The sequence below is a fragment of the Canis aureus genome, chromosome 12, assembly GCF_053574225.1.
Source record: "Canis aureus isolate CA01 chromosome 12, VMU_Caureus_v.1.0, whole genome shotgun sequence".
Taxonomy (NCBI): domain Eukaryota; kingdom Metazoa; phylum Chordata; class Mammalia; order Carnivora; family Canidae; genus Canis; species Canis aureus.
This window is the reverse complement of record NC_135622.1, coordinates 4705493-4718587: the sequence shown is the minus strand read 5'-3', so window position 1 is coordinate 4718587 and position 13095 is coordinate 4705493. Positions and strand designations below refer to the sequence as shown.

General features: G+C 38.0%; 1 protein-coding gene across 8 annotated transcripts in view; it reads right to left on the bottom strand.

The window, feature by feature from the left end:
• Positions 1-13095, bottom strand: part of ARNT (aryl hydrocarbon receptor nuclear translocator) — a 70163-nt gene that overhangs the window by 56547 nt on the left and 521 nt on the right. Inside the window, exon 2 of one of the 8 annotated variants that reach the window (XM_077842372.1) lies at positions 12561-12716. The exons of 6 other annotated variants lie outside the window; for them this stretch is intronic. Coding sequence is in view for 1 of the 2 variants with exons in the window: in XM_077842370.1 (XP_077698496.1) it covers positions 1257-1272 (16 nt within the window). In the remaining variant the exon portion in view is untranslated. Of the gene's footprint in view, positions 1-1256; positions 1281-12560; positions 12717-13095 lie in introns of those variants that run through there. One more of the 8 variants, XM_077842370.1, reaches the window with a different exon arrangement.

Here is a 13095-nt window from a genome sequence, read left to right as displayed (position 1 = left end):
ATACTAAGGCTACTGAACTGTATACTTAAAAATGTTAAAATGGGGGTCCTTGGGTAGTCAGTTAAGCGTCTGCCTTCAGCTCAGGTCATGATCCCAGGGTGCTAGGATCAAGTCCCGCATCCAGATCCCTGCTCCGTGAGGAGCGTGCTTCTCTCTCTCTACCTGCTGCTCCCCCGCTCGTGCTCACTCACTCTCTATCAAATAAATAAAATCTTCAAAACAAAATGTTAAAATGGCAAATTTTATGTTATGTGTATTTGGTCACAATAAAAACCCTATTAAAATATCAGAAAAATTTTGATATGAATCTGTATCATTGAAACAGAAAGTTATCCACCACGTATGATTATGGAAAAATAGGCTACAGAAAAAATATATATATTGTAAAGATATATAATTTTTTTAAGATTTTATTTATTTATTCATAAGACACACACACACACACACACACACACACAGAGGCAGGCAGAGATATAGGCAGAGGGAGAAGCAGGATCCATGCAGGGAGTCCAACATGGAACTCGATCCTGGGACCCCAGGATCACGCCCTAAGCCAAAGGCAGACGCTCAACCACTGAGCCACCCAGGCGTCCCTAAAGATATATAATCTATTCCTTCTTTAAGACTTTGAGAGTGTGTGAGGGAGAGAGAGCAAAAGGGGGAGGGGCAAAGGAAGAGAGAGAAGTAGGCTCTCCACTGAACAGGGAGCACAATGTGGAACCTGATCCCAGGACTCTGGGATCATAACCTGGGACAAAGGCAGATGCTTAACTTACTGAGCCACCCAAGCACCCCAGTATTTGCCTTTTTAAAGTTTATATGCAAAACAAAAGCCTGGAAGAATTCATTTAGTATTTTTTGCATACCTACTATATGCTGGGCACTGTGGCAGATCCTAGAGATAATGCAGTAAGTAGAAAAGCCAAAGATCCTAACCTTTACAAACTTTACATGCTAGTGGGAGAGAGAAAAGTCAACAAGAAAAATAATAAAAATATAAATTGGGATGACGATATGAAAGTGACATTTTATAGGTAAAAAAATGGATAAACATCAAATTTCAAAATCAAATTTTATACAGTCCAAACTAATAATATGTTATACAGTAATAAATGTGGAGAAAAATAAACTAGGGGAAGTCAAATCACAAGGCTATAATGGTTAGGGGCGCTTGGGTGGTTCAGTCGGTTAAGTGGTTAAGCATCTGACTCCTGATTTCATCTAACATCATGACCTCAGGGTTCTGAGATCAAGACCTGCATTGGGCTCCATACTCAGCATTGAGTCAGCTTGAAACTCTCTCTCCTCCTCCTAAAAAAAAAAAAAAAAAAAAAAAAAAGTATACAAAAGTTGAAGGATAGGAGGATGGCAATATTAGACAGTGAGGAAAGACATCATTGTAAAAGGAGACGAACAGGAGACAGGAGATAAAAGAAGATAAAGAAATAAAAGCATGCAGATATCTGGGGGAAATGCATTCTAGCCAGAGTGTAAAGATCCAGAGGTGAGAACATGTTTATTAAGTTTTACAAATAGTGTGGATGACATCATGGCTAGAATGGAGTGAGCAAATGTTATACAATAAACTAACAGTGGTTATCTCTGGGATGGCATTTAGAGACTTCTACATTTGATTTTCTGTATATCCTTATTTTCTTGTCTTTTACACATTAGGTACATATCACTTCTATAACTGGGAAATGCATGATCCCAATTTTTAAAAAAAATGTGTGTCAGGGTGGCACACATTGAAAATTTGAGAGAACACAGCTTAAACTTTAAAATTAGATAAATCTGGATTCCAATCCCAGGGTTACCGCTTACCACCTGTATGTATGACTTACTCTGAGTTTATCTGTAAAATGTAGGTAAATAATAGCATCAACCTTTCCAGAAGATTATATTAGATACTACATGTGAAAAGTATTTACCATAGCACCTGACACACTGTAAATACTCCTTAAATAGTAACTTTATAAAAATATATCAAACACCAAAATGTTAACTGATTTTGCTATTAATTTTTTCATTATAAAAGTAATATATTAAAATATGGATATATAAAAAACCAAATGTAAAAGTCTCTAATGTAAAAGTGGCTCAGTGGTTTAGCGCCGCCTTTGGCCGGGGGTGTGATCCTAGAGATCTGGGATCAAGTCCCACGTCAGGTTCCCTGCATGGAGCCTGTTTCTCCCTCTGCCTGTGTCTCTGCCTCTCTCTCTCCATATGTGTCTGTCATGAATAAATAAATAAAAAATCTAAAAAAAAAAAAAAAAAAAAGCCTCTAAAAATATTCAACAATACTGAAGCAAACAATCAAAAGTAAAATCCTCTACACATATACTCCATCCCCACCTTCCCCTACAGGTAACTGTTATTAACATTTTGATATGAATCTTTTACAGATCTTTTTCCATACACCATATATAACAGGTTTTTTGATAATTTTTACATAAGAAAGGGAGAGATCAAATTACATTTACTCTGTTTTTTTCCTTATAACAATCTATTTGGAAGGTGTATCATATCCATCAATACAAAGTGAGCACCCTCTTTAATAGTTATATAGTACTTCACAGTACAAATGTATATATTTATGACATTCTATCACTATCATAATTAATGTTTCAATGAACACCATCTTTATGTATCTTTATGTGTATCTTTATGCATAATGCTAGTATTCCTACACTAATAAACTTCTGAAAATGACCCCTGGATATAAGGGAACATATTTAAAACTTTGCCCAATACATTCTAAGAAAGCTATACCAATTGAGAGCCTCACTAATCATATCAAATTATCCATACGTCCACCAGCACTGAGTTCTGGCAATCCTTCAAATTGTTGCTAATTTCCTAGGTATAAAATGATTATCATTGGTTTATTTATCTGTAAGTAGTAAGATTGAATATATTTTTTATGTATTGCTAATACTTTTTCAATTTTGCCTTATAAAATTTAAATAGTGATTAAATGTAACTTTCCTAAGATAAAGCAGAATCTCCCATTAAAAATAAAGTTCACACTTTCAGTAACAGGTTCATATAGGATCTATGAGTTAGAGGAATTTGGAGAAAAAAAGATGATTCTGAGATGGTTTAAATTAAGATGTGGCACAGTCTGTAGCACAGAGAATGTGCTCAATAAGAAGGAAAAAGTAAAGGAAACAAGGCAGGCAGCCAGCCAGCCAGTTATAAAAAGGTAAGTGAAGCTGGGCCTCAAAAAAGGTAAAGGACAGGAAAAAGACATTCCACACAAAGGACATAAACAAATCCTAAAAGAAGGTATGAAAATAACTGTGAAGAGCTGTCAGGTCTATATGGAGCAGAGAGTCTGTATCTGAGAGAAAAAAATGTCAAGTGTCACCCAATAGTGAGAAGGCCTTGAATGACAAAATGAAATCTTAAGACTGGATTCAACAAGCAACTGAAAGACAAAATAGACCTTTAAGTCAGAATAACAAGAAGAAAACATAAATTAAAAGATTAATCTGGGGACCCTGGGTGGCTCAGCGGTTAAACCCCTGCCTTCCGGCCAGGGCATAATTCTGGAGTCCCGGGATTGAGTCCCACATCAGGCTTCCTGCATGGAGCCTACTTCTCCCTCTGCCTATGTCTCTGCCCGTCTCTCTCTCTCTCTCTCTCTCTCTGTGTCTCTCATGAATAAATAAATAAAATCTTAAAAAAACAAAGATTAATCTGACAGATTTAAAATTTCAATAGAAGCAGGGAGATGAATCAGACTCACCAAAAATGAGGTGATAAAGGCATAATGTAATAGTAGGATGAAAATGTAAAAGAACCTCCAAACTTTTAAACTGTGCAACTTCTGAAAAAAATAATGGGGTAAATACCTACATCTACTTTTACTCTCCTCCCCCAAAAAAATATATATAAAGGAGAAAAACAATTTTATACAAGACTAAAATCCGGGATCCCTGGGTGGCACAGCGCTTTGGCGCCTGCCTTTGGCCCAGGGCGCGATCCTGGAGACCCGGGATCGAATCCCACATCAGGCTCCCGGTGCATGGAGCCTGCTTCTCCCTCTGCCTATATCTCTGCCTCTCTCTCTCTCTCTCTCTGTGTGACTATCATAAATAAATTTAAAAAAAAAATTTTTTTTTAAATTTAAAAAAAAAAAAGACTAAAATCCATGGATAGAGAAAATAGAAGAAGAGAGTAACAAATTTTTGGAAACTAAGACCATTACATTACCCTGATAGATCCACAAGAACTGAATCCTAAGCAAGGGGAAAAGCAGAAAATCACTCCAATTTACATGTCAGAATCTCCCAAAGTCTTAGGAGTTAGTGATTCCAGGTACGGGGTGGGGCGGGGGGGTGGGGGAGATATGTGTGAATGAAAGCTAAAATAAAAGGATTGATTCAACCACTGTGTAAGCAGCAGGTGGATTTCCAGATACTTTCCCTGTTCTTTCTAGCAGGGAAACTGCCTTACTGCCCCCTGTCAAAATACTGCTTTATTCTCTGGAGAGTATAAACCTTCATTTCTATCTATTTGCCCTGATCTGAGAAACACCAGGCAAAGCTGAAAATGAGGCTACTATACTGAAAACAAGGAAACTAACAGCAACCTATGCAAAATGGATGCTTCACTCTTCCCTTGTTATGCTGCCCCTCCTATATTCCATGTTTTCTCTTTCTTGTTTACTGGTAAAACACATCCTCTACTAACTTCTCAAGAAAGAGTCTAAGAAAAAAAAAAGAGTCTAAGAGAGACCCTTGGATATAGAGAAATATATTTCTTATATTTCTCTGATAGTTTGCCTACATATATAATTCTAAGTTGGAAATTATTTTCCCTATGAATTCTGAAGGCATTGCTCCATTGGCTCCTACTTTCCAGTGTGACCAGTGAGAAGCAAGATCAATTTGATTACAGATTCTTCTGAACTGACCAATTTTTTTCTCTGTAGCTTATAGGATATTCTTTGTATCTGATGCTGAAATCTCATGATATTTTGCCTTGATATAGGTGTGTTTTCTTTCTTTTATTTTTAAGTTCCTTTATTCTTTTTCTTTTTTCTTAATTTATATATGATAGTCACACAGAGAGAGAGAGAGGCAGAGACACAGGCAGAGGGAGAAGCAGGCTCCATGCACCGGGAGCCCGACATGGGACTTGATCCCGGGTCTCCAGGATCGCGCCCTGGGTCAAAGGCAGGCGCCAAACCGCTGCGCCACCCAGGGATCCCTAGGTGTGTTTTCATTCACTGGTCTCTCCCCTTTACTTTGAAGATTCAGGTCTTCTACTTCACAAACATTTCATTCAAACAGAAATAAAATTTAGTTAAAAGAGATTAAAAATTGTTGTTATTGGGGAGAAGAAACTGAGAGAAGGGAGTAGAGGACTGCAATTTTTGTAGGAAATCATGTAAAACTAAATATATGCATGTGTAATTTTGATTAAAATAACTGTATATATGTTTAAGTGTATCTTTTCAATATATACTTTTACATAATTAAAACATTTTATGTGTAAACACGTAAGTGTATATATTTAAATATACATTTTGAGGGGGAAAAGAAAAGATGTGATAACCAACCAGATAAATACACGGAAGAATCTAAATACTTCTAGTTGCTTAGCCTGGGGAACTGGAAAAACTGTGATAGTCACGAAAGATACAGAAAACTTAGGAAAGGCAGTAGGTTTGAAGGAAATACTGGTGAGCATATATATAAACAGTATGTTAAAGATTATTCAAATAGAAATATGTTTTAAATACATGAAAATATAGGAAAGAAGCTATGTGAGAAGATAGGGATGAGAATTTTAGAGAATCTTTTTTCTGAGAATCTTTAATACATGTAAGATAAAGGAATGGGATATAGTAGTTAGCAAACAAATATTAGGGGTAGAAAAGCAAGTAGGTGGGCAAATAGGTAGAAATGAAGGAAGCTGATTGCTTATTAATTAGATTTTTTTAATTTTTTACTTATTTATGATAATCACACACACAGAGAGAGAGAGGCAGAGAGAGAAGCAGGCTCCATGCACCGGGAGCCCAACGTGGGATTCGATCCCGGGTCTCCAGGATCGCGCCCTGGGCCAAAGGCAGGCGCCAAACCGCTGCGCCACCCAGGGATCCCTAATTAGATTTTAAGTATAATGAACAAGAAAAAGAAAAATGAGAGCAACCCAGGTGGCTCAGCGGTTTAGCACCACCTTCAGCCTGGAGCATGATCCTGGAGACCCAGGATCGAGTTCCACGTTGGGCTACCTGCATGGAGCCTGCTTCTCCCTCTGCCTTGTGTCTCTGCCTCTCTGTGTGTCTCGCAAATAAATAAATAAAATCTTTAAAAAAAAAAAAAAAAAGAAGAAGAAGAAGAAGAAAAAATGAGCAGGCAAAAAGAGGCAAAGAAGGAATAGTCAGTTAAAAAAAAATTTTAAAGCACAGAGGCATCTCTAAGAGGCTCATCAAAAAGGCATAATTATGGGGTATGAAGAACTAGGAGACAAATTCCAGGAAGAAGCCTAAAAGTTATTTAAAGAGCTAGAAAACAGGGGTGCCTGACTGGCTCAGTCAGGGGTGTATGCGACTCTTGATCCTGGGGTTTGAGTTTGAGCCTCACATTGGGTGTACAGATTACTTAAAGCCTTTAAAAAATAAAATAAAGAGCTGAAAAACAACTATGGGTAAAAAACATAAGTTACAGAAAACATTTTAGAAACTGCAACACTCTTCCAGTTCCTTTTTCAGCACCTTGCCCTCACCTCTCCATCCAAGCTATTGTGCCCTCCTGGGCTGCCTGGATGTGGTATTCCACCTTCTTCATCTACACAGAAAGACTGTATCTCACCCTCCTTCCTCTCCTCAAAAGATATCTATCATCATCATCATACTATCTTTCAGTAAGAAGTGACTCTACGTCACTATGCAAAAATTTTATAAATTAATGATTAAGAATATTGCCTATGGGGGCACCTGAATGGCTCAGTCGGTCAAGTGTCCAACTCCTGATTTCAGCTCAGGTTATGATCTCAGGGTCATGAGATCCAATCTAAGGATGGGCTCAGTGCAGAGTCTGCTTAAGATTCTCTCTCCCTATCTGCCTCTCCCCCTACATGTGCACATGTGCACACTCTCTCTAAAATAAAGAAAAGGGGACTCTCAGTGGCTCGGTTGGTTAAACGTTCAACTATCAATTTCAGCTCAGTTTATGATCTCAGCGTCCTGAGATCAAGCCCTGTGTCAGGTTCCACCCTAGGCATGGAGCCTGCTTGACATTTTCTCTCTCCTTCTCCCTCTGCCCTTCCCTCACTCTCTCTCTAAAAAAATAAAAATAGGGGCAGCCCGGGTGGCTCAGCGGTTGAGCACCTGCCTTCGGCCCAGGGCGTGACCCTGGAGACCCGGGTTCGAGTCCCCCGCCAGGCTCCCTGCATGGAGCCTGCTTCTCCCTCTGCCTGTGTCTCTGCCTCTCTCTCGGTCTCTCTCATGAATAAATAAATAAAATCTTTAAAAATAAATAAATTACATATAAAATAAAAATAAATTTAAAATTAATAATGTTGACTGTATAGACAGGTGGCAAATAATCAAATTGTCTCTACTCCCTACTAGCCATGAGATTTCAGACAAACTATTCACTCAGTGCCTTAGTTTCCTCATTTATAAAACATACTTAATACATACTTCATAGCATATTATAAAAATTAAATTAGATAATATATATGAGGATTAAATAAAATCATCTCTCTACAATAGCTGCCATATAATCATAAATAAATGCTAGCTATTATAAACTAATTCATGTTAACAGCTTAATTAGTATTACCCTTTCAGAGGAATTTTCATGTTAACAGTACATAAAGATATGAACCCCCAATATTCATTTATTCAACCAAATCTTAATGAACTCTAATCCCTTATCCTTGGCCCCATGTGAACAGCGGGGTGCTGTAGTGAAAAAGGAAGATAAAGATCCTACTCTCATGAAACTGACATTTTAATTACATTGTTAAAGTCATACACTTAGTCTTATCTATTAAACTACAGTAAAGGAGAAAATACAAAATGAAAAAATGATGAAGAGGGGTGCCTAGCTGACTCCTTCTCTCAGGGTTGTAAGTTTGAGCCCAATGTTGGGTACAGAGATTACTTAAAAATAAAACATTTTTAAAAAGGGGGGGTCCCTGGGTGGTTCAGTTAGTTAAGTATCTGCCTTTGGCTCAGGTCATGATTCCTGGGTCCTAAGATCAAGCCCCACATTAGGCTCCCTGCCTAGCGGGGACCTGCCTCTCCCCCTCCTCCCTGCTCTCTCTCACTATCTCTGTCTCTCTCTTTCTCAGATAAATAAACAAAATCCTAAAAAAAAAAAAAAAAAAAAAAGAAAACTTTAAAAAAACAGATGAAGAGATGTAAAAGTTTAGAGAATTAATGTGAAAAGTGAGAAACGGTTTCTAACACACAGAACAGCCAACAAAATAGGAAAGTGCCAACTGGCATAAGTAGAAACTTAATAAATATCTAGTCATTCTTAAAAATAGATGGCTCTAAAAGCAGGGCCCATCCCTAGGGTGGATGATGGGCCCAGATACACTCCAGTGAGCTCAAGCCTTGTATTTCAGAAAGGCCTTAAATGTATTCTTTTACTGTTACACCTAAATGAAATCAGCTAGGGGTGTCTGCTGGGCTCAATTGGTAGAGTATGTGACTCTTGATCTGGGGGTTGTGAGTTTGAGTCCAACACTGGGTTCAGATTACTTAAAAATGGTATCTTAAAAAAAACAATTAAATATATACATACATTATATCAGCTTTATACCCCCTACATAGTACAGTACAACCAGGGAATTAAAACCTTTAAAATAAATATAGTGAGGTGCCTGGGTGGCTCAGTCAGCTAAGCATCCGACTCTTGATCTCAGCTCACGTCTTGATCTCAGGGTTCTAAGTTCAAGGCCCACACTGAGATCAAGCCCCATTTAACAAACAAACACACAAACAAACAAATAATATTTGAGTGAATAACTTGAAGGAGGAAAAAAAGGATGGTTCCAAAAACTGTTTCCACAAAGTTCAAATTTTACCAGTTTTGGAATGAAATAATCACGTCATGGCCTAAGTAAAATCAAGGAAAAAAGTTTGTCTCCTGACTGTTACAATATATTTTTGAAGATCAACCACCACTTGGCACTATGTTACTACCAATAACCTACTGTTACTTCCTTAGAAGAAATTCTTCTATCACAAAGAACCACAAAAGACTTTCATAAAACATCCAGGAAACAGGGCAGCCCCAGTGGCGCAGCGGTTTAGCGCCTCCTGGAGACCCGTGATCGAGTCCCACGTCGGGCTCCCTGCATGAAGCCTGCTTCTCCCTCTGCCTGTGTCTCTGCCTCTCTCTCTCTCTCTCTCTCTTTCTCTCTGTGTCTCTATGAATAAAATAAAATAAAAAATAAAATAAAATAAAACATCCAGGAAACAACATATTATTCTCATCTGTTAGTGGAGTACTTGAGTAGAGAGGTGGAACTATTATGCAAAAAAAATAAGATTAGAGAGTACTATTTCACAAAAATAAGAAAACTAGAGTTCCCATAATGCATAAGTATCTACTTCTTAATTTCTAAGAAAACAGAGAAGATTCAGATTAGCACCACAAATCTAACACACAGATTTGCACAGATCAACGTTCTTTTTCAAAATGTTAATTGTATTTCAATTACTGAGTTAGTAAATTATATTTAATATACCTTTTAAAAAATATTTTATTTACCTGAGAGAGAGAGAGAAAGAGCATGAGCAGGGGGAAGGGCAAAGGGAGAGGGAGAAGCAAGACCCTGACATGGAAAAAAAAAAAAAAAAAAAGACCCTGACATGGGGCTCAATCTCAGGATCCTGAGATCATGACCTGAGCTGAAGTCAGTCATTCAACCAAGCCACCCAGGCAACCCTCAATATACTTTTCAAAAATGTTTTTGCAATAAAGCATCTTGATATCTTAATTTTACACCACATAAATTCCTATTTTTCCCATAACTAAAAAGAGTAAAGGTAACAAATAAGAATATTGTTGTTAACTAATGCTTTCCAAACTATAATTTACATAGGTGAATATTATGTGAAAAGAAAAAAATTTCCTAAATATCAGCTTCACAAACCTAAACAGTGTCCCTTTACCTTCTGCCACATTTTCTAGCCACAATAAGTGGTACTTATTAGCACAAAAAGAGGTGAGATAAGAATACCAGAATCAAGGGAGGACATACCTATACTCCTACAAATTCATTCTTATTTCTGCTTTGAATATGGAGTTGGAAGTCAAATACCTAATCTCTTCCCAATCCATGCCTTAGCCAATGCATTACAAATCATGCATGTAATCTAAAAAGTATTCCTCAAAACTGTTAGTGTTTCATAACAAAAAAGACAGCCTAATACTTCATGGACCACTTACCCACCCACTATTATTTGCCAATGGTAAGAAGAATTAGTGAAAAATAACAGAACATGGGGATTATCAATTTATGCAGAGAAAAGGCCATTATCACATTAGACTTATTATTTCAATGTAACTCTTAACATATCAGGGAATCTTAACCAGCAAAAAGATAAAGTAGAAAAAAATCAAAGAAATAAGTATGATGTCTCTAGTCCCTAAAATGGATCTAAGGAAATGTTTGACCATGAAACAAAGAATTCTGACCTGAAAACCATTTACCTTCCTTTTTTTTTTTAGATTTATTTATTTCAGAGAAAGAGCACGTGCTCAGATGCGGGGAGCCATAGAGAGAGGGAGAATCTCAAGCAGACTCTCCCCTGAGGTCAGAGCCTGCTCAGGACCCTGAGATTATGACCGGAGCAAGAGTCTGAGACAACCAACTGCACCATTCAGATGCTCCAAAAATATTTACTTTTTTTAAAGATTTTTTTAAAATTTATTCATGAGAGACACACAGAAAGAGACAGGCAGAGACACAGGCAGAGGGAGAAGCAGGCTCCATGCAGGGAGCCAATGCGGAACTCGATCTCGGGACTCCAGGATCACGGCCTGGGCTGAAGGCAGGGGCGAAACCACCAAGCCACCTAGGGATCCCTTATTTACTTCTTTTCACTGAGTGCAATACATTTCCATCCTGTGTCCCTTTATTTGTAGTCCACATTTCCCAAAACTCAACAAGGCTATTAAAGACCACAATACACCTATGATTGCTTCCTTTTGAATATAGAGGAGCAAAAGAAGAAATGATGGAAGAAAATACATTTTCTAATTACCAGGTGTTGAATGTTGTTGTATCAATAATTTGGAAGAGAAGTGAGAATTTTCAACATCAAAAAGGAAATCTAAAAATTGCAGAAGCAGGCTGTCATAGAATAAAATCATATGCTTCACTAGCAAGGATTGTACACAAATAAATACCATTTTCTGCTTCAGATTTAAGCTGATATGAATCAGCTAATGAAATGTGGTCAAGAAGCTGACATTCTGGTCACTGTTGTTGAAAAAAAATAAAATGAAATAAAGCAGCCCCACCCACACTGCTGAAAAAAGCTTCCGACATATGCACTAAACTTGTTTACCCAGGCCACATCTTAACAAGAGAAAAGCTTTGCAACTTGACTAGGATTATGTAACTATTTTGCAATGTGTTATCAGTTTAAAACCCTATTTATTTACTCCTTAGTTTTAACACATGGGTTACTTTACTACAAGGCCAGGTTTGCCATAATAATAGCATCTTTCCAATTTTATTCCATCATCAGCACTTCTTCCAATAGAGTTTTAGCCATTAATTTCATCTACTTTTCCTCTAAAAAAAATTAAAATATTTTACAATATGATACTGATATGTGACAAATTAACTTCTTTAAATAGCTCTGTTCCCAGAAACATGGTAGTAAAGACAGTAAACTTCATAGTGATTTAACTGCTATACCAAAACCTGGGTACCACAAAATAATAATCAGTTGAGATACACGGAAAAAAGTCAACTTCAGTTTCAACGTGGGAACACCCTTTCACTGTGAATCCCTTTCACCGCAGTATTTTCAAGTAATTCACCCCGAACTTCTGGCTTCTTTTTTAAGGTTATCAAAGATAGAGATTTCCGGAAAAGAATTTTTATTTCACAAGAGAATGGCCAAGGTCTGCAAGGTAAACCAGGATCCCTAAAACGAAATACTTCCAAGGAAGAAATAACTGTAACATAGTGGAACGATCTGGGACTGGGAATTTGGAGACCTGATCTGTCTAGACCTGCAGCAATACACCCCACTCCATCGCTTAAACATGACTGCCTAGATTTTTTTAATATTCTCGCTCCCCCTTTTGAAGAGATGCTCACTGAAAAATGACATGGAACCGAATTTTTCTTAAAGAATGGGAACTGCGGGATCCCTGGGTGGCGCAGCGGTTTGGCGCCTGCCTTTGGCCCAGGGCGTGATCCTGGAGACCCGGGATCGAATCCCACGTCGGGCTCCCGGTGCATGGAGCCTGCTTCTCCCTCTGCCTGTGTCTCTGCCTCTCTCTCTTTCACTGTGTGCCTATCATAAAAAAAAAAAAAAAAAAGAATGGGAACTGCTTGGGCACCTGGGTGGCTCAGTGGTTGAGCGTCTGTCTTTAGCTCAGGTCGTGATCCCGGTGTCCTGGGACCGAGTTCCACATAGGGTTCCCCGCGGGGAGCCTGGTACTCCCTCGGTTTGTGTCTCTGCCTCTCTCTCGGTGTCTCTCACGAATAAATAGAATCTTAAAAAAAAAAAAAAAAAGAATGGGAACTGCCTCCATCTACACCCAACAAGATTTAAAGTTCAGGTTCTGAATGCTAGCTGTTGGCAACATCTGCCCTGAGCACCAAACATTACTCAAACTTTTGTCCTCAGCAGCTGAAGACACTGGGAGGCACTTAATACAAAAACGCCAGTTTCAAAGGATAGCCCGGGGGGGGGGGGGGGGGGATGTTAAGCCTAGAGAAACTGGGTATATATCCAAACATTTTTTAATTTAAATTAAAAATGTAAACGTCTAAACGTTTGGAAGTTCAACACCTCAGCTAAACAGCAATGCGGTCCAGTGTTGATAAATCTAAATCACTTTTAAAGTAAAAGGAGACAATTTTCCCAGTTAT